Source organism: Manis pentadactyla, chromosome 3, assembly GCF_030020395.1.
Source record: "Manis pentadactyla isolate mManPen7 chromosome 3, mManPen7.hap1, whole genome shotgun sequence".
Classification (NCBI taxonomy): domain Eukaryota; kingdom Metazoa; phylum Chordata; class Mammalia; order Pholidota; family Manidae; genus Manis; species Manis pentadactyla.
In genome coordinates this window covers 84,495,043-84,522,146 of record NC_080021.1, presented here as the reverse complement: position 1 = coordinate 84,522,146, position 27,104 = coordinate 84,495,043, and the positions used below count along the sequence as shown (strand labels likewise).

The window sequence follows — 27,104 nt, the reverse complement described above, 5'->3', positions numbered from 1 at the left end:
GATAAAAAGGCACAGACCACTTCCCTCTACTCACCAACATCCAAATCACAATGTTAATCTAACATGAGAAATATGCCAAAATAACCAGCTGGAAGTGAGTTTTACGGGAATACTTGATTAACATGAAAGTGACATTTTACCTGGGGTAACCTGAACCAGAAAAGCTTTATTAAATTGGAGAGCGGGAGAGCAGAAACAGTGCAAGCTAGCTCACTCTGGAGGTATTGAGGCAGTACCTGCCGGCAGGCCTGTGTGCAGTTCAAGTTCTACAGTGAAAACTTCAGGATGAAGGTGGTTGTTTTCCAGATAATATGAGATTTAAAACTAACTACACTTCACAACATTTCTCCTTTGGCTAAGTTCTTTTTTTTCAAGGTTCAAGTCCCAGCAAGCTCCATGTGCCCTGGATCTTCCACAGGACCCCTGCTATGGGGTGGCTGCTATGGTATCATTCGTGAACCTGGCTGCAATAGCTCTAAGAACGTGGGAAAGACATGCCTGTCATTTTCCTAAGTAGGTCAAATGAATACCTTTCTGGTATTTGCCATTGTCCATCAACACACAATTAACTTCTGGACAATGCCTCTACTCTTTTCCTTTTGGCTGGCAAAGCTGGAATCTTCTTTGAATATGTGGTAGCCAGTAAATTCCCAAGGGATTAATTTTAACTCCCAATTTACACTGTCCAACTCCCTCCCCAGGGCAGTCCCTGAGGTGTGGGCCATGGTAGCTGGCCTCCAGAGGCCCACTGCTTGTGTCTGGTTTAGAAAATAAAAGCACCTCTTCTGTTTGCTTGTTTTACCTGAAAAGTTCCTATTTTCAAGCTCTCGGCCTAGGAGGTAGACATGCTTTATTATATTTGTGGGAGGTAAATACACTTCTAAAATGTTTGTACTAAGATGCTTTGGCCATATCTTTCTGTCCTTTTTAGTAAATAGTTTAATCTCCTGTGATAGTTTTAAGCTCTGAATTTGACAGTACAGCTTATCCGGGATAATAACTTAGTAACCACAACATCTTATGCCATCTGCATAATATCAAATACGTTTTTATACCAGCATTAATAAATCTTAGTTAAAAATAATCCAAGATATTAACCATATCAGTGCCATGTGCTCTCTCCATGATACAATAATGTATTCTGCCTTAGGCACATCAAAACAAGTTTTGGCTTCATAGTTGATATGTAACTATTGCAATGAAACTGAGCTATAGTAATCAAGTTTAATGGCCAATGCAAAGTAAAATGCTAAATATTGTAGTTGCTGACATTTTTCATAAAAAAATTAAAAATTTGGGTTAAGACTGCACAACCAACATTCACATAAAATTCCAGACCTCTGTGACAGATGGCTTAGGAAAAAGAAGCCATGTGACTGGGCTGCAGAGTTTTATAGTGCAAAACCCATAAATAGTGCAGATTCGCGCTCACTGAAAAAAACATCAACTATTCCAAGACAACACTAATATGTCTTTTCATTTTTACAGAAGAAATTTCAAATAGTAAATTTTTTAAAAATGAGAGAGTGTCACAGTTGTGAATGACTGTACATCTTGAGTAATCACCTGCTGACTGGAAAAAAAAAATTACTGCTAATGTTGAAAAGAGACCCCCTTCTACATCCCTCCCCAGCAGGCTGCTCTGAGCACCTGACTTGCTGGGGAGCGAATGCGGAGGCTCGCCTGGGCAGCAGGGTACAGATGGGCTTTAAGTGAGTGCACAGATGCATTCAACAATTACACACAGCACCAGAGAATGGTCCCTTTCTGCCCGGAGTTGGGTGGATCCCACATTTACTGCATGGACTTTTTTTCAGAGCAGTTATCAATTCATATCACTTCTCTCTGCGCTTGAAGCTCCAAATGGCAGGACAAAAAGATGCTGGTGGAGCAATAGCCTGGGGCCTCCCTCTCCCCCCCAACTTCTAACATTCTGACTTCTCAAAGTGCGGTTTGGGATCCTGATTTTCATCATTTAAATTTAAAAATTATTTTTTTTGAGGGTAGACTTAGGTGAACACTACCCATGTTCTTTCCAACTTAGGAGCCACAATAAAGATTAGCCACTTATGAATTACAGAAGTTACCTCCGATTTGTTTATTCACTCTATGATTGGGAAAGCACTTAATCTTCAAGCTACTACATTTAGGGGAAAAGAAAATTGAAAAATAAATTGTTCTTGCCTTCAAGGAGCTTATTTTATTCATGTTGGAGATTGGTAGTGAAAGGTAATTTAATAAATATATTATAAATTACTACTCAACTGAACATTGAAATAATTATTCATTATAACCCTTATCTGTACTATAAAATAGGGAGAATCTGCCAACAGGAAAATGATTAATGAAATTATGCTACCATTACTTAATGGCATAGTATGCAACCAGCAAAATGATAAGCATGAAGACTGTTGCCAAAATGGGAAGACTTATATTATTGAATGCAGGAAACAACCTGGCATTTCTACGAAAATGGGAAAAAAGACAGAAATTTCTTTTCTGAAGAACAAAAAAGGAAAACACAGACATCATTGTACTTGTACTTAGAGGATAGACTTATGGCTGTTTCCCCCCAGTAGCTTCCAGGCAAATGATAATATCATATTGCTGCAACAAATAGAAGTTATACATTCAAAGGTGGTGATGAAGTAAAAGTGAAGTTATAAATTTGCCTTAAATGTTCTGATTGTGAAATGAGTTCCTTTCAAAACATTGATGTAATAAAACACTGTTTTCCTAATTTGTCAAGATTTCTATTAATACAAGATAGGTCACCCAGCACCCTTTCCTTTTTGACTTCATGAATAGGAAGTGGAAAAATGAAGTGTCCTCAGCCCTGGCTTTCACCTTCCAGTTCTTGTTCTTCCATTTTGTTTCAGGATGTAGTTTGGGGGGAGTATCTTTTCTATATTAAAAGCTACCTGAATTATGTTTTCAAAGTAGGCAGGATATTGACAATAAACAGATGTAATGAAAATACCTTATTTTTACCAAATAGTTATTGACGATTAAAAATATTAAGAGTATGAACTTGTGAAACATACTCAGTATAAATAGAATGATGGAATTCAGAAGAAAAATAGGTGGCTGATGGGTAGAAAATTGAAATTCAACTGATAACAATTTTCCAAAACTCTTTGTCTGGGACTTGGAATCATAGTCAGTGAAAACTCTTAGATGGGCGGCCATCTATAAACTATGAAATGATAAGATCTTTAAAAAGAAAAGATGTTGGGCAGGTGTGAATTTAAATTTCAGCTCCACCAGCTACAGCTGTGCCATTCAGAGAAAATGATTTAATATCACCATAGTACTGTTTCTCTGCCTGCAAAATGGGATAATAATGTGTGCCGTGCCTTGCTGAGTTCTTGGATTAAAAACGATTAATACAGGCAGAGTGCTTATTTACAATGTCTGGCACATAATAGGTGTTCAATAATGACCACTAATAATAATAATCTGATTGGATATTCTAATACCAATAGGCATCTCTAACTACTGTACACAGAGGTGAAGAGGCAGTTATGAAATGTCTAGTTTCCTTGCACCTATGTCAGTCAGTCCCTGAGTCATGTCCCTCATCACATTTAACTCACAATATATGGTGTAATCTGATGGGATGTTAAAGTTACTGAAAAAGGCTGCTTTTGGATGCTAACAATCCCAAGTGCCACCAGGCTATTTCTGATATCAGCCAGGAGAAATGGTGGTGTGATATTGTGTTGTTTCTAGGCTTTGTTCAAGCACAAAACAGACTTTGAACTTTAAACATTTCAAGCAAGTGTCAATTTTTTGTTTTCTTTTAAGGCACACTATGCATATGCCACTTTGTCTAAACAGGTGGGAAAACACCAAAACAAATAACAGAATGCTTGGCAAGCAGCATCGGTTAGGATAAAGATAGGCTGTGTGCATGTTCCTACCTCTGTGGGTGAGGGTAGGAGGAAGGAAGACGGTGCGCTTCTGTGACATGTGCTGGCACACGGACTGCATACGCCCTCCTGCCGCTGGAGGGGGCACGCAGCAGGGTAAGCACCCCCAGGGTGCTCGCTCCCGGCCCACTGCTCAGCCGGGCAGAATGCTGCGCTCACATCAGCAGCAAGTCACCAGCCTGAAGGCAGAGCGTTTGGAGCTGTGGTCCATGTATGTTTGGCAAACTCATTTTAATTCCAAGTTAAAATAAAGGACTTTATACAATCTTAGAATCTAGTAACAAGAGAGGGCTCATAGTTCAGACACAATTACCCTTAACCACTGTGATATCCATGAAATACTACTGATATTACTAAGTTTTTCTCCTGACTTGATTACTCAGAGTACTTGGAACACACAGAGGCAATTTTGGTGGCATAGATATGTGGTGAACATGCCAGATTGTATTTATAAATATTCCAATATTCCTTTTAAGACCTACTTTCAGGACTGACTGGACTGGAGTTTAGGCAGTGATGGGCAGTGTTAGCACTGATTTCCTCTGCAGTGTGGAGAGGGGCCTCCAAAGGAGGCTACTGCTGGGCAGACAGCTGCTCAGCCTGAGAAACTTCCAAAGGGGGGCCCTTTGGAATATCCATTTCGTCCTTCATTGTTTTTTCAAGTGTGTAACTCATTCTCTCACCTCTCTGAAGGTATTGCCTTCTGTAAGAGGAGAGATTTTGCAAATCATGAATTCAGATCTCCCACTGAACTTGTGAGCCAGTTGTGAGCTTGCACATAGCATGAAAAAAATCTGTATTAGCCCTTGCTGACAAGTGGTCTGTGGCAATGTCAAGGTTAGTCTCCTTTGGCTTGATTTTCAAAAGGTTGTGCCAATGTGTGACAGCATGATCTGTAATGTGTTCTCCTATTGGGCTCCTAAGCAATGTTAGAGAAGCTCATTACATAAAAGAAAGGACAAGATGGGGGCAGAAAGAAAAAAAGAAATCAGTTCTCACCCAAGTTCTAAGCAAAGTCCCTAAAAAACCCATGCCTCCCCAGGGCATCAGGAATGGCACCTCTGCAAACCTAGCACTTCACCTGGAGCCCTTCTTTTGTCCAGCTTTGTTCATAAGCTCCTTGAAGGTAGGGCCTATGCAGAATCTAACCTGTGGCTGAGCAGCCCAGCATGCACAGACCTTTCAGATAATACAGCTAAGTGCCCATGGGCCAGAATGTCTCTCCAGGACATCAGAAATGTTTCTGTGCTCAGGATAGAAGTCATAAGTGGGGAAAGCTGTATGTCTCTGCATCCTTCCTTCTAAATAAGCAACTCAAGAGCTCTGGATTTTAGTAGCACAAGTAAACATCTTAACAACATGCCCTGGAGGAAAAACCAAATCATAGTGGATAGAGGATCCGGCCAGTATTCAGTGTGGAGGGGAAGACTGTCTATGCCTAATCCTACATTAAATAAAAGACACAGAGCAAAGTGCAACAGTAACAATAGAAAAGGCTCACATTGGGCACCGTTTGATCAGAGGCCACTTTGCAGGATTAATTATTTTGGCTTTTTCTCATTTTTTGCTACAAAAATTATTTTGGGATTTCAGGAATTTATGAGGTTCTCTTTTATATTCAGAAAGTAGGATCCAACTAGGACCAAATTCTGCACATTGTTAAGGTTGTGTGCAATTGCATGCCCAAGAGAAGAATTCTGCACAAAGTGGCATCACAGGGTGCCATATCTGTCCTATTTTAACAACCACTATGTCAAATGAGATAGTTTTCATGGGAGGACGGTTTTTAAAACTGCAAGTTTAACAAATTCCTTCTAAAATTCAATCAGTACATATTCTGTCTCTTCCATCCTCATTGTCACCTCCAATGCTTGGTTTCTGCAGGTAAGACACAGCTGGCAGTTTGGAGGCTGAGACATGCAGTGGGGGTACTGTCACCCTGGGCAGGTGTGTGTGCTCCATAGAGCAGCCTTGGCCACACAGAGCACTCCCAATAGGAGAGAAAGAGTACACCAGGGGTCAAGGACTTGAATTTTTGAAATGTGTCAATTTAATAATCACTTTCCTGATCAGAAATGTCTTTGAAAAGGAGAACATATGTATTGGCCTGAGAAAATACCCTACAATTTTAGTAGTCTTTGTTCAATTCATTGTTTGACTCTAGCAATTTGCAGAAGGCAGAGAATGTAAAGGTAAGGGCAGAATTCAGAGGAACCAAAAAATATCTACATGTGCAGATGGAGAGCGTTCCTTTCACAACCACTTACTCAAGTAGTTTCAGTAGCACTGTTATAGATTAGTGCTTTTACCTCATGGGACAGCCTCAACTAACAAAATAAAGCACTAAGAAGGAAGATATTTTAATATTTCTCCAACTAGCTGCATATTAGAATATCCCTTTAAAATGGAGACATTTATTTGAATCAAAGAATGAATTTAAGAATAACCAAAGTTGCATTTTAAAGTACCCTAAGTCATTCACTTACATAAATAATCTCTGAACTGGATTCCTTTGAATTTGGATAGCTTAGTATCTCCTTTATATTCCTTAGAGGATATGTTTTTCTTTGTTTAAGAACCTCATTTGTTTAAAAATTGTTTTTGAGTGGTTTTTGGCCGTCAACTCTTCCTGGGGTTTACTTGGCTCGGATTTGTCCAGAAGCTAATTCCGATTCTTCTATCCAATGCTAGATGGTACTGCGCTCTCTGCTCTCCTGAAGGCCTGGCATGGCACAGGTGAGCAGCTGACCACACCAGAGATGGGGCGGGCGGTGCTCGGTGGGGGAAAAGGGAGTTATCCACTCTAATCACCTGAGTTTCAGGGCTAGAGTCTAACCAGGGAATCTTCCACTTAAAGCAAGGGTAAAGTCTCTTCTCCAAGTAAGCCTGGGCACTTTATTTCAGCTGGCTTTAGCATCTAAACAGGAAAACAATTTTTTATTTTATTTCTCATTTCTTAGAGATATGTGATTAATTTCTGGGCTTCAGAAATGTGGCATCTTCTCAAACTTCACAGAATTTGGTTTGGAATTTGAGTGCCCTGAACTCCAGTCCCCCTGCACCATCTCTTGTTGATTTCCTGATTCCAGGTTTTACTACATGCCCTTTGAGAAAACCACAGCAACTTAAACTCTTATGTTATACAATAGTAACATGTGCAATAATAAAATTTCATGAGTCAATTTTGCAAACGTTTTACCAGTCACTGTTTAATCAAACATTTCCTACCCTCTTTGATTTACAGAGAGCAGAAGCTTCCTTTGTTCTCACTGACTTTAATAGCAACCCTCTGGTCTTGGGTGCCAAAGTCCCCAGCACAAAAACTAGGTTTGAAATCTATAAATCTCCCCAACCAGGCTCCATACCTCACTTCTCCCCAGACTTTGGCACACCATCTTCAAGAACAGCCACTCTCACCCCTGCTGGAGCCCACCAAGCTTTCCCTGTCAATGTTGTTCGAGTCTCTTCCTCAGACAAGGAGGGGACGTGCTTGAGGGGTAGGGAACTGCATGGTGGTGAATGTGGTTAGGAGCATGAAAGGCAGTTTATTCTCACGGTTCAGTCGCTGGCCCACCCTCCGGGCTCTTGGACTGGCCTACCTTGGCATACAGGCTCTGTGGTTTGTTGGAGAGGATGTCTGCAGCTTCCCTGCAGCGGGTGGAAAGGTTCAGGATGGCAGCAGCTGCTGCTATGTGGGTGTCTTCACTACATTGACCGTAGCTGTAAGAGCTGGCACGACAAGGGCTCTGTGTGTGGGCGCTTGCACTAGGCAGTCGATTAGGAAATTTCCCTGGACTTGAAAAATGCCTTGCTGTTAAAGAGAGATTTGATTAGCAATTGCATGTACATGGTGTTAGTCATTACACAGATTTGTTTTAAAGATATGACTTCTTGCATTAAAATATGTGAATAAATTAAAACATGATCCATTGTCCATTGGTACATTAAATGAAGGTTATTCAGATTGGTTCTGAATAAATTAACGGATATTGTGATTGCTGGGAGGAATGCCTGTTCTCTTAATATTTTTTGTATTTACACTTATGACAAAAACTCCATAACTAATGTTATGGGGCAGGTGCCCTGGGAGCATTTGTGAAAAAACTGGGGATTAAAAACCACATTAGTAAAAACCTATCAGGGTCTCCAAAGGCTTAAGACTTGTACATCTACAAACTGCATGTGTGAGGACTGGGAGCTCCAGTATAGAAAAATGTACCTTTCAATATTTGTTTTCACAAGCACACTGTATACTTAGACATGGAATTGTTATTGTTTGATATGCAGGTTTGTTTTGTACTTAAAACAGTAGAAGTTGTTATTCATCCAACGAGATGGAACCAAATAGATGGTGGAGCCTTTAAATGAGCTGGCATTTTGCATATTCAGGTAAAGCACGTTAAATAAAGGACAGACTAAATGTTCTCAGAGTGCATGGAAAGGCAATTTAGTTATCAAGGCTGAGTTTCTGTTTTACGTTTCTGTAGTGGGCACCAAGGTATTATGGAGAGATAGAATTGAATGTATTTCTCTTCACTCTACATATTTGTAAACATTACTCAAGGTTAAGGGATAATCACCTGAGATTTAATGTGAGATAATATAATAGCACTTAGTTATTTGTTAAGCTGTAAATATTGTTTATTTTAAATATTTGATCATTATTTTTCATAAAATAGTTTAAAACATTAACAAGTGTTACTACAAATATGAAAATGTCACTGAATGTTTTCCATTTTTAAACCAACGTCCACATTACATGAAAATACAGAGTGCTCTTATTAACTTGCTTCAGCTGAATTTAACATACATATATATGTATATGTATGGGTGTATATTTTATGCATGGATCATAAAACTGTATATATATGTGTATATATATATGTTTATTTACAGATAGATAATAGAAAATACATATGTATGTGTCTAAAATTTTTTCCTTAATCTAACAAGTTTCAGTGGTGATGTGTTGGCCAGACCCTATTTTTGGTAAGAATAGTAAAATATCTTTTGGAGTATAATATACTTTTCCTAATGAGCAAGCTCCCTTCAAGGCTGTTCATCCACTGCTGGGTTTTACATGACATTCTGGTTCTTTGAAAGGGGTGATCAACACCACAAAATGAAGCAGATATTAGGTGTTCCACAGAACACTCAATGCCTGAAGTGAGATCAAGGGATTCCATGGATTTGCAGAATATTATAAAATATTCAAAAATTCATGGTCTGTGGGGGATTCAGACTGGAAGATTGTTACCATACTTGTTACCACAATGCAGAAATTATTCCTGGGTTTATTCCCAGGGTTCACTTTCTTACCTTTTCATTAGAATATTCAAGGACTCTGAACAACTTGAAGAAATGTGTTAGTAAAACCACCAAGTTTTATATGTTATAGCATCTTTGTGTTATATTTTATGTGGATGTGTTAGCAGTAGAGTGTTAACACATTTTAAATGTTTGTATATTGATTCTTACATTTGCAAATAAATATCTCCATAGCCATACATATTTTTTTCTAGTAAAATCTTGATTCCTAAATTTTGAGTTTCTTCCTAGATTTTTCACTCTTTCTCCTACCTTCAGTGTAAGCTTTATTGATGATTTAAGTAATATTTTAAGAAGAATTTCAATATCTTAACCTATTAAGTTTCCCTCACTTCAATACGAGTAAAAATTACTGTGTTATATTAGTGATTATAGCTTTCATATAGTAATACCAATCCCAGGTAAATGCAAATTAAGTATTTTTTTCAGAATGACTGCATTAGATTAGTGGTACCATATCTGTAGATAATTAATCCACTAACTATTCACCATATTTAGGGTAAGTTCATGTGAAATTGGTAACCTAATCAACTTCCTGTTGTTTTCCTTACTTTATTTCATTGTACAATAGAGTTTCTCTCCCTCCAGTAGTTAGTAGTGTATTATATATTTGAGTACGTCCCCCCCACCACAACAAACACATAAACAAGAGCATTTTTTTGGACTCAGCATTAGAATTTGAAGCTTACATTCAAGAAATGGTGTTGTTTTTCGTCCTTGACCTGTTTGTACAAGGGGACGTTTCCCAAAAACCTGAGCATCGAAACTGGCATAATCAAACGGTACTTTTCCAAACTTCTCTTGTTCTTTTGACACAGTGGCTCTGGGAGAGGGGATGGCCTGTGATGGAAAATTGAATTCAATTTGCTTCACCAAGTTTGTCCTGAAGAAGGAGGGGAAGAAATAAAAGGAAACGTGATGAGACTGTTGGTGAGCATACTGATAACAGAGTTGAAAGTGGGTCGGATGTGTCATGCCCGAAGGTACCCACAGGGACACTGAATTGGGGGAAAGAGTACTGGTCACAGTGCAGAGCAGAGAGCCGTGTCCCAGGAGTGAGCAATGGGGAGGCACTCTGAACTCTGAGTGGTCTGGTGAGGCTGCATGTTGGAGAGACTCCATGGGTGAAAGAGGAACGTGCAAGCTTCAGTGCATCTTATGCAGCCATGAGGAGCAAGTCTTTGATGTCTTTAAGCACTTTGAGCTCCTCAGAGAAAAGTGCCATGTACCCATCATTAGGGCATTAGGGCACTGACAAGGTGTGCACATTCTGCGGCTTAGGGCTATTAATCAGACCAGCAGTGAAAAGTCGTGACCGTACCTAGTGAGTACATCATTTTATTAAATTGCCGTCATTTCAATATGAATTAAAATGACTGTTAGTATATACTATTTTGATAACGAACACATTTTTTGATAGAATTATCCCAATCCAAGCTCAATGTGAATTAAATATTTCTTTAGAATTACTGTATTTGGATTAAACACAGGCATCATATTTGTGTAGCACCAATTCCAGCCAAGGAAAACACAAATGTTGTTGTGTTGTGGTCTAATGTTAGAAGAACATGAACAAATACACCTTTCATAATTCAGCAATATCAAATATATATGTTTTTTCTTTTGTTTTCCACCAAAACATCCCTGACTCATCAGAATGTGGATTAAGTAAAAAACTTTTTAGCTGCTGCATAAAAATACTTGAATGATCTTGTCATTGCATATATAAAATAACTTGCGTTACAGTCCTCTTGTTGCATCAGTGTTCTAGTCTAAAACAATATCTATTTTTATAGATATGAGAAAAATGAAACTTAATGCTATTTCCGTATTTGACAAATAACCAACTTAGAGAGAACTAGAGAAAACAGTAATATTAACTGTGAATCTTGCTATAAGATTTTTAATTGCTAGTTATTCAGTAATTCATGATCTTTGTTCAACATATATTCTTTACTCAAGTGATGTGAATGCCAATTTTGACTCTTTTAATTGAATCTGTAAAAGCAAATATTAAGGGAAGCCATACCTTGAAAATACTCCTAATCGTTATTTTGCACTACACAGTCTTAGTAGCAACAATAAAGATCTGGTCATCTACTTTAATCTTGAAATTACTTTTCCTACATATACAATTTTAGCATTAATAAATGTATACCTTTAACTTGCATTACCACACATAGTGCATTATTTAGGTATAAGTAAGGTCCTCCAAACTACTAGTGACTGTGAAATGCCTGGGGCCAACAGCATATATTTTATTAATAGTTACCAACTCATGGGATGCATTTGTTTTAAAGAAACTATATGTAAATCTGGAACAGAAGGATGAACATATAACATTGCATATTTTCAGTGGGTGTTAGTGATTTATGATGGCACTTTCCCATGCAGAAAGGCTAAGTCAATCCTAAGGGAGAGCTTACCTAACTCTTGAGTTTGGATTGCATTTAGTGACACAGAATTTTTATTAACACATGTTATCATATACTTTATTTCTTTCAGATTCATCCACATTATGTTACCTTTGCATACAGAGTAATTTCAAGTTAAACTTCTGGAGGGCCTATAAGTTCATTTAAGTTGATAGGAGGATTAACTGGGCCAGCCTTTCAAAGGTGGTGGCAACTGAGAGTTAGGTCAGGCCATGGTAAACGGGCACAGAGGGGAGAGACTGTTGGGTAGGTGCATGGCATGAGGACAGTATGAACAATGTCATGGGAGGGTCATACCTGTGAACCTGGTCAGAGCACTGCCCGGTTTTGGGAGAATCAAGCTGATTTTTGTCTTGGGACATTGCCAATTTTTCAGCTGCAGCAATTGGACAGCCAGAAAGACTGTTAAAAAAAAAAGTGGGAAGATTTGAGTTACAAAGATCATGTGGTTTGCTTGGCCATGCTCTTCACAGCATACTTGGCAAACACTAAACTGTAAGTCACAGTAACAGTTCATTTAGTCCTATTCTCCTATTAAAAGATCCCAAAGCATTTTACAAACTACCGTGTCAGCTTCTGCCCTCAACCCAATCTCATGGGTGGGTTTTAAATGTGGTGTTAAAGTGGTTTTATTTTATTTTTATTTTAGTATCATTAATCTACAATTACATGAGGAACATTAGGTTTACTAGACTCCACCCATCACTAAATTTCCCTGACATACCCCACTACAGTCACTGTTCATCAGAGTAGTAAGATACTGTAGAATCACTACTTGTCTTCTCTGTGTTGTATAGCCCTCCCTGTGCCCCACCTACTTTATATCTGCTAATAGTAATGCCCCCCTTTATTTTTCCCCACCCTTATCCCTCCCTTCCCACCCATCCTCCCCAGTCCCTTTCCCTTAGGGAATTGTTAGTCCATTCTTGGGTTCTGTGAGTCTGCTGCTGTTTTGTTCCTCCAGTTTTTGCTTTGTTCTTATACTCCACATATGAGTGAAATCATTTGGTATTTGTCTTTTACCACCGGGCTTATTTCACTGAGCATAATACCCTCTAGCTCCATCCATATTTTTGTAAATGGTAGGATTTGTTTTCTTCTTATGGCTGAATAATATTCCATTGTGTATATGTACCACATCTTCTTTACTATTCATCTACTGATGGGCACTGAGGTTGCATCCATTTCTTGGCTATTGTAAATAGTGCTGTGATAAACATAGGGGTGCATCTATCTTTTTCAAACTGAGCTGCTGCATTCTTAGGATAAATTCCTAGAAGTGGAATTCCTGGGTCAAATGGTATTTCTATTTTGAGCTTTTTGAGGAACCTCCATACTGTTTTGCACAATGGTTGAACTAATTTACATTCCCACCAGCAGTGGAGGAGGGTTCCCCTTTCTCCACAACCTCGCCAACATTTGGTGTTGTTTTTCTTTTGGATGGTGACGATCCTTACTGGTGTGAGCTGATATCTCATTGTGGTTTTAATTTGCATTTCTCTGATGACTAGTGATGTGGAGCATCTTTCATGTGTCTGTTGGCCATCTGAATTTCTTCTTTGGAGAACTGTCTGTTCAGCTCCTCTGCCCATTTTTTAATTGGATTATTTGATTTTTGTTTGTTGAGGTGTATGAGCTCTTTGTATATTTTGGATGTCACCCCTTTATTGGATCTGTCATTTATGAATATATTCTCCCATACTGTAGGATGCCTTTTTGTTCTATTGGTGGTGTCCTTTGCTGTACAGAAGCTATTCAGCTTGATATAGTCCCACTTGTTCATTTTTGCTTTTGTTTCCCTTGCCCGGGGAGATATGTTCATGAAGAAGTTGCTCATGTTTATGTCCAAGAAATTTTTCCTATGTTTTTTTCTAAGAGTTTTATGGTTTCATGATTTGTATTCAGGTCATTCATCCATTTTGAGTTTACTTTTGTGTATGGAGTTAGACAGTAATCCAGCTTCATTCTCTTACATGTAGCTGTCCAATTTTGCCAACACCAGCTGTTGAAGAGGCTGTCATTCCCCATTGTATGTCCATGGCTCCTTTATCATACAATAATTGACCGTATATGTCTGGGTTAATATCTGGACTCTCTATTCTGTTCCACTGGTCTGTGGGTCTGTTCTTGTGCCAGTACCAAATTGTCTTAATTACTGTGGCTTTGTAGTAGAGGTTGAAGTTGGGAAGCAAGATCCCTCCTGCTTTATTCTTCCTTCTCAGGATTGCTCTGGTGGTTGCATATGAATTTTAAAACTATTTGTTCCAGTTCGTTGAAGAATGCTATTGGTATTTTGATAGGGATTGCATTGAATCCTAGATTGCTTTAGGCAGGATGGCCACTTTGACAATATTAATTCTTCTTAGCCAAGAGCATGGCATGAGTTTCCATTTGTTAGTATCCTCTTTAATTTCTCTTAAGACTGTCTTGTAGTTTTCAGGGTATAGGTCTTTCACTTCCTTGGTTAGGTTTTTTCCTAGGTATTTTATTCTTTTTCATGCAATTGTGAGTGGAATTGTTTTCCTGATTTCTCTTTCTGTTAGTTAATTGTTAGTGTATAGGAAAGCAACAGATTTCTGTGTATTAATTTTGTATCCTGCAACTTTGCTGAATTGAGATATTATTTCTAGTAGTTTTGAAGTCGAGTCTTTGGGGTTTTTTATGTACAATATCATGGCATCTACAAACAGTGACAGTTTGACTTCTTCTTTACCAATCTGGATGCCTTGTATTTCTTTGTTTTGTCTGATTGCCATGGCTAGGACCTCTAGTACTATGTTACATAACAATGGAGAGAGTAGGCATCCCTGTCTTGTTCCAAATCTTGGAGAAAAGGCTTTCACCTTCTCACTGTTAAGTATGATGTTGGCTGTGGGTTTATCATATATGGCCTTTATTATGTTGAGATACTTGCCCTCTATACCCATTTTGTTGAGAGTTTTTATCATGAATGAATGTTGAATTTTGTCGAATGCTTTTTCAGCATCTATGGAGATGATCATGTGGTTTTTGTTCTTCTTTTTGTTGATGTGGTGGATGATGTTGATGGATTTTCGAATGTTGTACCATCCTTGCATCACTGAGATGAATCCCACTTGATCATGGTGTATGATCCTCTTGATGTATTTTTGAATTTGGTTTGCTAATATTTTGTTGAGTACTTTTGCATCTACCTTCATCAGGGATATTGGTCTGTAATTTTCTTTTTTGGTGGGGTCTTTGCCTGGTTTTGGTATTAGAGTGATGCTGGCTTCATAGAATGAGTTTGGAAGTATTCCATCCTCTTCTATTTTTTGGAAAACTTTAAGGAGAATGGGTGTTATGTCTTCTCTGTATGTCTGATAAAATTCTGTGGTGAATCCATCTGGCTTGGGGGTTTTGTTCTTGGGTAGTTTTTTGGTTACCAGTTCAATTTCTTTGCCGGTACTTGGTCTGTTTAGATTTTCTGTTTCTTTCTTGATCAGTCTTAGAAGGTTATATTTTTCTAGGAAGTTGTCCACTTCTTCTAGGTTATCCAATTTGTTTGCATTATAGATTTTCATAGTATTCTCTAATAATCCTTTGTATTTCTGTGGTGTCAGTCACGATTTTTCTTTCTCATTTCTGATTCTGTTGATGTGTGTAGATTCTCTTTTTCTCTTAATAAGTCTGGCTAGAGGCTTATCTATTTTGGTTATTTTCTCAAAGAATCAGCTCTTGGTTTCATTCATTTTTTCTGTTGTTTTATTCTTCTCAATTTTATTTATTTATTCTCTGATTTTTATTATGTCCCTCCTTCTGCTGACTTTGGGCCTCATTTGTTCTTCTTTTTCCAGTTTCAATAATTGTGACTTTAGACTATTCATTTGGTATTGTTCTTCCTTCTTTAAATAGGCCTGGATTGCTATTTTCTTTCCTTTTAGAACTGCTTTTGCTGCGTCCCACAGAAGTTGGGGCTTTGTGCTGTTGTTGTCATTTGTCTCCATATATTTCTTGATCTCGATTTTAACTTGGTTATTGATCCATTGATTATTTAGGAGCGTGTTGTTAAGCCTCCATGTGGTTGTGAGCCTTTTTGTTTTCATTGTACAATCTCTTTCTAGTTTTATAACTTTGTGGTCTGAAAAGTTGGTTGGTAGAATTTCAATCTTTTTGAATTTACTGAGCCTCTTTTTGTGGCCTAGTATGTGGTCTATTCTGGAAAATGTTCTATGTGCACTTTAGAAGAATGTGTATCCTGCTGCTTTGGGTGTAGAGTTCTGTAGATATCTGTTAGGTCCATCTGTTCTAGTGTGTTGTTCAGTGCCCCTGTGTCCTTACTTATTTTCTGTCTGGTAGATCTGTCCTTTGGAGTGAGTGGTGTGTTGAAGACTCCTAAAATGAATGCATTGCATTCTATTTCCTCCTTTAATTCTGTTAGTATTTGTTTCACATATGTTGGTGCTCCTGTATTGGTGGCATATGTATTTATAATGGTTATATTCTCTTGTTGGACTGAACTCTTTATAATTATATAATGTCCTTCTTTATTTCTTGTTACTTTCTTTGTTTTGAAGTCTATTTTGTCTGATACTAGTAGTGCAACACCTGCTTTTTTCTCCCTGTTGTTTGCATGAAATATCTTTTTCCATCCCTTGACTTTTAGTCTGTGCATGTCTTTGGGTTTGAGGTGAGTCTCTTGTAAGCAGCATATAGATGGGTCTTGCTTTTTTATCCATTCTATTACTCTGTGTCTTTTGATTGGTGCATTCAGTCCATTTACATTTAGGGTGATTATTGAAAGATATGTACTTATTGCCGTTGCAGGCTTTAGATTTGTGGTTACCAAAGGTTCAAGGTTAGCTTCTTTACTACCTAACTGTCTAACTTAACTCACTTATTGATCTATTATAAACACAGTCTGATGATTCTTTATTTCTCTCCCTTCTTATTCCTCCTCCTCCTTTGTTTATATGTTAGGTATTTTATTCTGTGCTCTTTTGTGTTTCCTTTGACTGCTTTTGTGAGTAGTTGATTTTATTTTTTGCCTTTAGTTAGTATTTGGTTGGCCTGCTTTCTTTGCTATGATTTTATTTTCTCTGGTGACATCTATTTTTCCTTAGGAGTGCTTCCATCTAGAGCAGTCCCTCTAAAATACCCTGTAGAGGTGGTTTGTGGTTGGCAAATTACCTCAACTTTTGCTTGTCTGGGAATTGTTTAATCCCTCCTTCATATTTGAATGATAATCTTGCTGGAACAGTATTCTTGGTTCAAGGTCCTTCTGTTTGATTGCATTAAATACATCATGCCATTCTCTTCTGGCCTGTAAGGTTTCTGTTGAGAAGTCTGATGATAGCCTGATGGGTTTTCCTTTGTAGGTGACCTTTTTTCTCTCTCTCTGGCTGCCTTTAATACTCTGTCCTTGTTCTTGATCTTTGCCATTTTAATTATTATATGTGTTGGTGTTGTCCTCTTTGGGTCCCTTGTGTTAGGAGATCTGTGGGCTTCCATGGTCTGAGAGACTATTTCCTTCCCCAGTTTGGGGGAGTTTTCAGCAATTATTTCTTCAAAGTCACTTTCTATCCCTTTTTCTCTCTCTTCTTCTTCTGGTACTCCTATAATGCGAATATTGTTCCATTTGGATTGATCACACAGTTCTCTTAATATTCTTTCATTCCTAGAGATCCTTTTATCTCTCTCTGCCTCAGCTTCTCTATATTTCTGTTCTCTGATTTCTATTCCATTAACAGTCTCTTGCACCTCATCCAGTCTGCTCTTAATTCCTTACAGAGATTGTTTCATTTCTGTAATCTTCCTCCTGACTTCATCCCTTAGCTCTTACATATTTCTCTGCAGGTCCATCAGCATGGTTATGATCTTTATTTTGAATTCTTTTTGAGGAAGATTGGTTATATCTACCTCCCCCAGGCCCTCTCTCAGGAGTTGTCTGGGTGATTCTTGACTGGAGCAGATTCTTCTGCCTTTTCATGGCGATAAAGGTAGTCATAGGCAGGTGGCATGTGTGTCAGCTTGGAGAACAAAGTCCCTTCCTGCTTGCTTGTCACCTTGCCCTTCTCTGCTGCCTGTGTTGGTTACCCACACACCGGGAGCAGCCTCCAGGTTAATCCCTGAGCTACCGTGGGTGGGGCAGCCCTTGGGGTAGCCCAGAGCCCTGTGGGGAGTGGCAGGCACACCAAGTATGCTCTCCTGCAAGAGTGGTGCCCCTTTGTGCCTTGCCCTGGCCTCCTCTGTCTGTGCCAGGCATCTGCATGCCGGCAGCAGCCTCTGGGTTTGGCCTGGGCAGCTGTGCACTGGGAGGAGACTCTGGGCGGTTGCTGTGGGTGCGGCCACTCTCCAGCTGCTCTGCCACTGTGGCAGGGCAGTACCGGCTGGGGGAAAGAATGGCAGGCTGCTTATTGCCGTGAGGGACTTCAGAGCTGCGTTGCCACCCAAAAGGTTAGGGTGCCTGAAGTTCCTCAGGATTCCCAGCCTGCTGGGCTGAGTGTGCTGGGACGATTCTGTCCATCTGTTCAGCCCCTGTACCTTTAAGACTTTCAAAAAGCACTTGCTTTTCTTTTGTCCCAGGGGAGCCAGCTGCAGGGACCTGCTCACAGATTTTACTTTTCCATTTCTCTAATATCCAGCACACGTGCAACGTGTGTCTGCACTCCCAGTGCAGATTACTGGGGCTGGTTATTTAGCAGTCCTGGGCTCCCTCTCCCTCCCCACTCCAACTCCTCTCCTCCTACCAGTGAGCTGGGGTGGGGAGAGCGCTTGGCTCCTACCAGGTCGCGGCTTGTATCTTACCCCCTTAGTGAGATGCTGAGTTCTTGCAGATGTAGATGTAGCCTGGCTGTTGTATTGTATCCTCTGGTCTCTCTTTTAGGAATAGTTGTATTTGTTATATTTTCAAAAATATATATGGTTTTGGGAGGAGATTTCCGCTGCTCTACGCATGCCGCCATCTTGGCTCCTCCCCCATTAAGTGATTTTTAAATTCATTTTTAAAATCAGAATATCCCATAAGGTAGAAATAACTGATTTATTCTGAAACTTCATAGTATTTTAAGTAGAATGTGCTCACTAATTGCAAGGTGTCCAGCTATAGATGTTACCATGATAATTTCAAGATTTGTTAGGATCTTTAGCGAAATGTTAGCCACTTAACTTTATGTATTAGCTTAAATTGGAAGTATAGAATATGAAGTTTTCTGGCAATATGTTTATGAGTCAAATAGTATCTTGTGACCATACAATCTGTACATAATATAAAGTACAGATAAAACGATAAGCATTTTCACTAAATATATTTACATATATACACTACATTTGTACACTAATGCACTTATGTGTTTTAACCTAGTTGTGATCTCAATGAAATGAATCTCAATGAAATGAAATGATGTTTACCTTAATCCTCATTTATAGTCAAAACCATAGTATAGTGAAGCCCTTTTGTATATTTTTAATGCTTATTGAATGGTATCCAAGATAAACCCTAAGCAACTATTTTTAATGTCAAAACAGCTATACAGAGGTTCCACAGCAAAAGAGAACATGTTCTATTTGTATGACAATATGAATAAATAGCCGCAGTCCTTAAATATAACACTTTTGGTTAGCATAACTGGCTGCTAAATGAAATTTTCTAAGAAAGTAAATAATGGGGTAATTGTTTTTTTTTGTTTTTTTTGTTTTTTTTTTTTACTCTTCACACATTGAAAATATTTCTTATCTATTTCAAGTGGTAATATATTTGATAGTGATCCAACAATTTTTGATAACATATTGTTAGTTCCTTCTTTTCTTGGTGCAAAGGGTCTCTCCTTCCCTTTGTCATGTAAAAGATTAGCATCTTATCACAATTACCTCCTGTGGGTGTTGCGGTTGCTGTTCACATGCCCTCTTCCTGTGCATCCTGGGGTAGGACACTTGAGCACATTTTCATGCATGGCAAGAACTAAGTACAAAATATCACACAAAAGAAAAGAGTAATATATACAAACACATAACATGTGAACAAATTCATTTCTCAACATTTAATTCAGATGAATTTAGTTACATCATTGACCGTGCTCCCTCCCACAGATATGCAGGTTGAACTTCAACCTCATGTACACTTAAGAACTTCCAAAATTAGATGCAACAAGCTTGTTGAAGGTTCAGTTTCCCTAAATCTCATGTTATGGCTAACATTAGACTAAAACGAAACTGTTCTGCTTATATTTAACTTAAACTGAAAAGTTCATAACCTTCCTCTTCCATTTATGTGCTTTGTCTTGGGAGAGGGGATGGAGAACATTATTTGTGCAATAGTTTTTGATTTTTTGTCCATTGCCCTCCTCTCCCACCTCCCCTGCATTTTGGTTATTGGTGAAAGACTATGGTGAGATGACTGTTAAGTCTTTAGTCCAAGGGACTGCTTATCCCATGGGGCAGAGCTAAACTGATTAATCCAGTGATTTGCACAGCTGTGCTGCTGTGAAGAGTGAGGCCAAGGCATCCCCATCACTGTGCTCTGTATGACCCAAGAGAGTCTTAATACACAGGTTCCCAAAGCCAAAGGTACATCACATTGCTAACTGCAAAATTTAGGAAGCCAGCTTTTCCCTAAAATCTAGTTTCCTGGCTCACAGAGACCAACAAAGATTTACTTTTGCTTGGTGCCCTCAGCTGCCACAGGATGCCCTGGGTGACATCACAGATATCACAGTTTCCTGTGTGCAGAGGGGGGCTGGAGGACACTGGTAACAAGATGCACCTCCCATATTCAGATGAGGAACCGAGATTAAGACACTGTGGAGGCCATGCCTCGAGGTGAGAAAAGACTGCAGTCCACAGGGTAATAACCTCTATCCTGATGCGTGGACCTCTGGGGCCTTGAAAACCCTGCAGAGAATGCCCTGCCAGGGGAGCTGATGCCTAGGGATAGCAAACACCTGTGCTGAGACCATGCCCAGGTCTCTTTCATCAGGCTCTCCCACTTCGGACACTCTCCACCTGCCCTAAGCCCAGCACAAGCTACCAGCCAACTGCAGATAGTTCCTAAGCCCCAGAGCCCACTGAAAGAATTCAAACTAGCCCATCTAAGCCTGCCTACCCTGCTCCTCCCCACAGAAGCCACAGTAAAGGCTCTTGCCCATGATTCCCCCTGGGAGCCTTCCTGCGAGGCTCTGCCTGGCGTGTCATGCCCTGCCTCCCCTTGGGAACCATAATAATTTCTCTTCTCAGTGTCAGCTGTCTCCTGAGTTATTGGCCTTACTGTACCCTTCATTTACTATTAATATGCTATATTAATAGCTATATTAAAAGCCCAGTGAGATGGAATTTGTCTTGACACAGAAAGACAAAACTATATTTCCATTCCTAAGTCCAAACTGGAGGAGAAGGAAGATGGCACCATGGCACTGTGGCGCTCTGGGGATAAGCAGTACTCACTTTCCAGGGGAACCCGCACTTTGTGGGGGCACCCTGAAAGGCTGCGGTGGTGGGGGTAGAGTCCTGTCACATGTCCTGTGCCATCACACCCAGGGATGGGGCACTTGGTCTCTCTCTTTTCAGACCTTGGTGAATCTACAAAGAAATTGAATTGAAAGATTCATTTGGTTATTTTCCTCTCCCTTCCCACTCAACAGAGTGGCCTTGCAGGCTGACAGTCTCACTTTATTCAGTTTTATCATCATAAACATTCTTCTCACATTGCCTTGAATAAGACCCTCAACTAAGACCTGTGGAAACATAAAAAATGTTTTCAATTTTGTTAGTTTCCTGAGCAAAAGCTGACACAGGGCAAGGGACCGTTAAAATGCAGAGATGGATTTAAGTTGTCATGTCACATATTGTCATTAGAGCCTCATTATGACAAATCAACCCTATGCCAAAACCACACAGGCTCCTGAAAAGAAAAAAGAAGTGAGAAGGAAGAAAGAAGTATTTAAACCAAAATAATCTTCTACTGAAGGAGTCTGGAAAAAGCCAGACTGAAAATTGTAAAACAAAGAGGCCACCCTATTTGAGAAGGGCCTCTCGGATCTTGTCCCCTGTGGGTCCCCAGCAGCATGTAGCCCTAGGGTTCGGGCTCCAGCAGCTGCTCTTCGATGCTGGGGAGTCTGCCGAGAGTTAGGATGGCCGGGAATGCCACTGTGTGCCATGCTCTGCAGGCAGCAGTGCAGCGCAGGCCAGGACAGCACAGGCCCAAAAGCAGGCCCGTGGGTCAACGTGCAGCAGCTGCGGAGGGGCTGCTGCTTGTACTCTGCATGCAGACACTGAAACAGGTGTGGGAAGAAGGCTGGGCAGGGGATGTTCTTGGGGAGAGACAGAGAACAGAGGTAGGGAGTGGAGGCCCCCTGAGTGTCTAGAGAGCCTGCCAGAACATGGGGTGGGGGGAGCAGGGGAGCAACCGGGCAGGGCCAGGCACCTGGGACACACTGTCAGGCATCCTAGGACAGCAGCCTTCAGGGAAGGCTGCAGACAAGCTCGGGTATTAGTTTCCAGCATACACCTGGCTGCAGGTCAGATAAAGGGTTCTTGAACCTAGTAACATACACGAGGCCTAACCAGGATGCTGTTCAGCACTAATGGTATCAGAATCACGCACACACTTGATGCTGAGAGCAAAACCAGATGATCTGTGTGATCCTATCACAAGGAAGTTGCCGGCATGGAAATGGGCAGAGCCCTGCAACATGAGGACATGCAGGGCCCACATGCTCCTGCTCTAAGCATGGCACTGAGAACAGGGCAATGTCAGGATGTGAGAGTCTCCAGGGTGGAATGTTGAGAGGAGCAGACAGGCCTCTGTGGTACCATGCCACCCCAGTTAAAAACGGTCCTGGGCAGATGGGCACAGCAGGTTGTATGTAATGCAATTATTTGGGGGCATGGTTTCAGCAAAAGAGGAGGGGCCAAGGATCCTTCAAGTTAATGGGCACACTGCCAGGGAGGCCAGAGTCCGCAGAGAGGATATAAACTGAAATGAGAAAGGAATAGCCAAATGATAGGGATGCCTTGAGCAGCAGCCATTCATGTTTGATGAAAGACATGATTTAAATGCCATGATGTGCAGCCCACACTCTATCTTAGGTAAGAGACAAAGGGGCATATTAAGTGTTTAGATATGTTCTTTGGTTTTGTAGATATATTTTATTTAATCCAAATATGTTGACAAATTTCAAGTTGATTGGAGCATGTAATATCTGTAGACGGCTGTCAAAAGCTGTGAAGCCTGATTAAAGAGAAATTGGGAAGAGGGGCTGATATCAGATATGAGGGTGGATGAGGAAAAAGGAGAATGAGAAGCAATGTGTACTTTGATGCCCTTCTTCCCTGGATCTTGTCCAGGTGAGGCCACATTTCGAAACCACATTGAAAGGTTTGGCGTTGAGCATCTCCCCTCCTTGCTACACTATTTGTCTATAGGAAGCCAGGGAGGGTGTGGGAGATAAGGCAGGGCTGGCACCTGACCAGGTCTGGTCCACTGACACACCATCATTTACCTTTGTCTGCAAGCCCCCTCTCTGCTGGGTGAAACAAAGATGCTGGTGCAATGCTGTACAGGGCAGAACCTGTTTGCATGATAAGAAGCCAGAGCTTGAGCTCTCAGGTAGCTCTCCAGCCTGGCTCTTCTATTTTCTTTGCCAAATGCTGCATAATGACCTTATACTCTGGTGACTTATATCCTGGTTTGCCCAGGACTGCCTTATGCATACCTGATAAACTCGTGTGACTGTTCATATCACTTCCCTTCACTCTAAAAGTGTCGTGGGCTGTACAATAAATTATATGGTGACTTTATTCATATTAGGACTTAAAGACTCACTAAATGCTTAGTAACAACAGTCTAGTCAAACTTTTTTATTTTAGAATTGCTGACTTACCTGAAAGCTTGGGTACAACAATATTTTACAATCCTAGTGTTCCTTCCGTAACAGCGGAGCTGCATGCCCAAGGTGTATAGGAAATTAGAGTGGCATTTTGGAGAGCATGGCTATCAGCTGGAACAAGTATTGACTTAGGAGCATGGAATGCATGCCTGAGAAAAACAGCCCCCCATATTCCCTTGGGCTCCACATCTAGAGCAAGCAACAGGAAAGTGAATACTTAACTTGGACTCTGCAGGCATCCTCTAGACAAAGAGTACAGTCCCCTGCATAACTGGCTTCACATTTTTTTTGCCTGTTTCATACTAGTCTGGTCTGTATCTCCTTCCATAGGCATTTAATCCTCCAAGGCAGGACTATCCTGTGCAACAGGATATACTATTGGCTCATGCAACCCTGTTTGTAATTCTCTAAGCCTCCAACACAACCTGTGTTTACAAACACAGATTCTATTGTCTTATTAATTTTTTAAAACAAAATAAATGTTCAAGTACCAAAAAATGAATTATATAAAAAGGATAGTCAAGTATTATGAGCTATAAATAAAGTTTATATAGCACAAATAAAGTTTCTCCAAATCCTGGACTTGATTGGCTGGAATACATCATCAATAGTAAGATGAAACCTCATTTTGTGTGCTAGTAAGAAAGAAAAAAACTACTGAAAATTAAATCATGGCATACCTTTCTGATTTTAGAGATGGTCAAATAGGAAAATAGTGTATTTTAGAAAATGAAATGGAGTTATTTAGGAAATTATGGCTTTATGGAATTTGAAGTAAATTTCACCTTTTTTTCCCCCCTGAATTTGTAGTTCTTTAAAAATAATCACACACAGATAAGTTCAACAAGTTGCATATTGGTTGAACACACAGAGCTAAGTGCCATGTCTTGTCCTAAACACACATTAGTCATTAATATTCTGTCCCCATCCCAACCCTGGCAGCATGTTTGCAAAGCATTATTATCTTGCTCCTCACTACATGATGTTACTTTATTCTTTTTTGTTTTCTCAGCTCTGAGCTTAAGACAGTAACTGACAAGATTGCAGGTGAGTCCTAAAACTGACACAAAATGATAAAATATACAATCCATTTCTGCATAAATCTCAGCTATCAGAACACCAAAACCATACTAACACAGTATCTTGTAAGTTCTTTGGGGGCCCTGACCTTGGTTTTCTCTAAATCTCCTCTAATTCTGTGGTCCTTAGACTTCAGATCTTTGGAACCTGCTAAAAATAAATGCAAGTTCTGGAGAAGTGAGTCTAATAGGATCCTGTAAACAACCACTTTAGAACAAGCCTTCTAAACACTTAAGGACCACCATTTGGGAAGCTCCATGTAACTATGGGAATCATCACCAGGCCCACCTGGTGCAATACGAGCAGGAAGGAGTATCCTTGTGGCAGAGGGGACACAATATCCCTAAAGTCAGAGGAACCGTTTTAAGGTCTTACAAGCAAAGCATGTTTACTCTCTTATTCATGTTTGACCCAGATATTTGTGGGCCTTGAGTTAGAGAAACAGACTTATAAAAATGCTAACATGTAGTTTACCCTAAGAAAGATCAGGGCATCATGGCTGACTTGCAAGTACCTTGGCAATATTTTAAAGCTCCAAAGCATTCATATGATCCCAGAAAGAGGGTGAGAAAATCAGTTAAATTTCTGGAATTGATTAACAAGTAATCAATTAAAACTCAGTAAGTACTAACGTACTTGTAACATGTCTGATAACGTACTTTTTAAAAAATACCATATGATTCTTTGTCACATGTGAAAACACTGCAAAACTGACTAAGCTTAATCTGAGAGCTGTCTAGAAAGTGGGGGGGGGGGGGAAGAAATTGTTTATTTTACAATATATATTGGTTTTTAAGTTGCATTGTCAAAAAGCTATCTGGAAGAAGGAATCAAATCTTAATTTTTTTCCAACCCTTAAGGCAATTTTATTCCTAAAATAAATGCAAAAACGTGTCTTACGTTTATTGTTAAAGATTTGTCTTCCACCCGTGTCAGTAACTTTGGTTTGCCGCCTTTCCCCTGCCAGGTGCTCCAATAGGAACCTGTCCAGCTCTTTGTAGGTGTTACGGAAAACGTAGCCGCGCTCAGCCTGCAGAGCAATCGCCTGCTCCAGCAGACTTAAGTTCCCCTCGGCTTTCTCCGGGCCAGTGGGCTCTTCCATCATTACCGCCGTACACGCCTGGTCCTCCGCCGCCGCCCCAGAGAACGGCCGCAAGGCTGTGCCATCCGGCGGGTCCGCGGGAGCATGCTGCGCGTCTCTCATTTCTGTTTCAGAATCACACTTGTTTTCACATGAGATAAATTTGTCGCCTTCAGTTTTTATTTCAGGAACATCCAGTAGGTCTTTTCTATTATCCACTAAGATATATTTTGGAACTCTATGTGGTTTGGTTTCTTCTGAGAAGTTGGAGCCACTGTCCCAACCGTTCTCTGCACTTTCGGAGGCGCTTTCACTGTCATCGGATAAGCAAAAGGGTAGCCGGGAATTAGTTTCTTCTTTTCTATCATCAGGATGGGTCACACAGCACTCGTCCACCTCGTCGCTCTCTGCTCTTAGAGACTGGATGCCACTGCCATTTAAGTTTTCACTCATGGGCTGAACAGATAGATTTTTTTCAAATTTCCCCAAGTGCATTAAAGATTTGACCACGAGCTCTTGATAACAGCCGTATCTGTGTGCTTTTGTGCCGGAGTTTTCTTGCGCAGCTGAACGGAGCTTCTCATCCAGAGGTTTTATGACGATTTCTTCTATGGAAAAACAAAACAAACATTTGAAACACAGGAGCAAAAAATACGTTAGAAAACTGCACCTAGATAGATAGATGGATAGACAGATACAGATACCGACCTATCTGTAGGTAATATGTGTAGTATGTGAATATGTGGGATCTATCAATTTTATAAACACTGAGAAAAATATATATCTTCCTTAAAACAAAACAAAATTTAGATCTTAATATTTTGAGAATTACCTTTGCAAAAACTGCTATTAGAAATCTCAGCATATTAAGAGCTATGTGCTTTTAGTATCTACTTAAGTATATATACTTAACAATACAAAATGCTGAATGTGAAATTATTGTTACTCTACCTCTTATATTTGCAAATACTAGAGAAGAAGGAAATCAAATATACATAAAACTATACATTATTAAGGAAATATTCATGAGATTTCTGTTAGCATGGCAGCATATTTTATTTGGTTTATGTTCACTACCTCTGTAGTTTTTCAAACATACTTTTAGATTTTATGGAATGTTCGCTAAACTACAAAATACACCTGTATAGAGATTATAAGTGCCAGAATTCTCAATTTTTCTAGACTGCCTGTTCACTTTCATAATTTTCACACAAAAATCCCAGGCCAAGAAAAATATAAACAAATGGGAAATACTAGCACGATCAAATAATATCTTACATAGTAGCACATTTTCTGGCCTGGTACTCATATGCATTTGTGTAAAAAGGAAACAAGACAAGAGGCGGGAGAGGCTGGAGCATGTGGAGCCTTTGCTGGCTGTCTCTGCGCAGGGCCAGCTGGAGTCCTG

The 27,104-nt window shown here is 39.9% G+C and overlaps 1 protein-coding gene across 3 annotated transcripts in view; it reads right to left on the bottom strand.

Moving 5' to 3' along the window:
- The window catches only part of LOC118908909 (suppression of tumorigenicity 18 protein), a 111,636-nt gene that overhangs the window by 34,060 nt on the left and 50,472 nt on the right, over positions 1-27,104 (bottom strand). For 2 of the 3 annotated variants that reach the window (XM_036878930.2, XM_036878932.2), the window contains exons 5-10: positions 25,516-26,304; positions 21,092-21,226; positions 19,523-19,613; positions 11,993-12,097; positions 9,950-10,143; positions 7,532-7,743 (exon numbers count right to left, since the gene is read on the bottom strand). In XM_036878930.2, coding sequence (XP_036734825.1) covers positions 7,532-7,743; positions 9,950-10,143; positions 11,993-12,097; positions 19,523-19,613; positions 21,092-21,226; positions 25,516-26,304 — 1,526 coding nt within the window. The remainder of the gene's footprint in view (positions 1-7,531; positions 7,744-9,949; positions 10,144-11,992; positions 12,098-19,522; positions 19,614-21,091; positions 21,227-25,515; positions 26,305-27,104) is intronic. The other variant, XM_036878931.2, reaches the window with a different exon arrangement.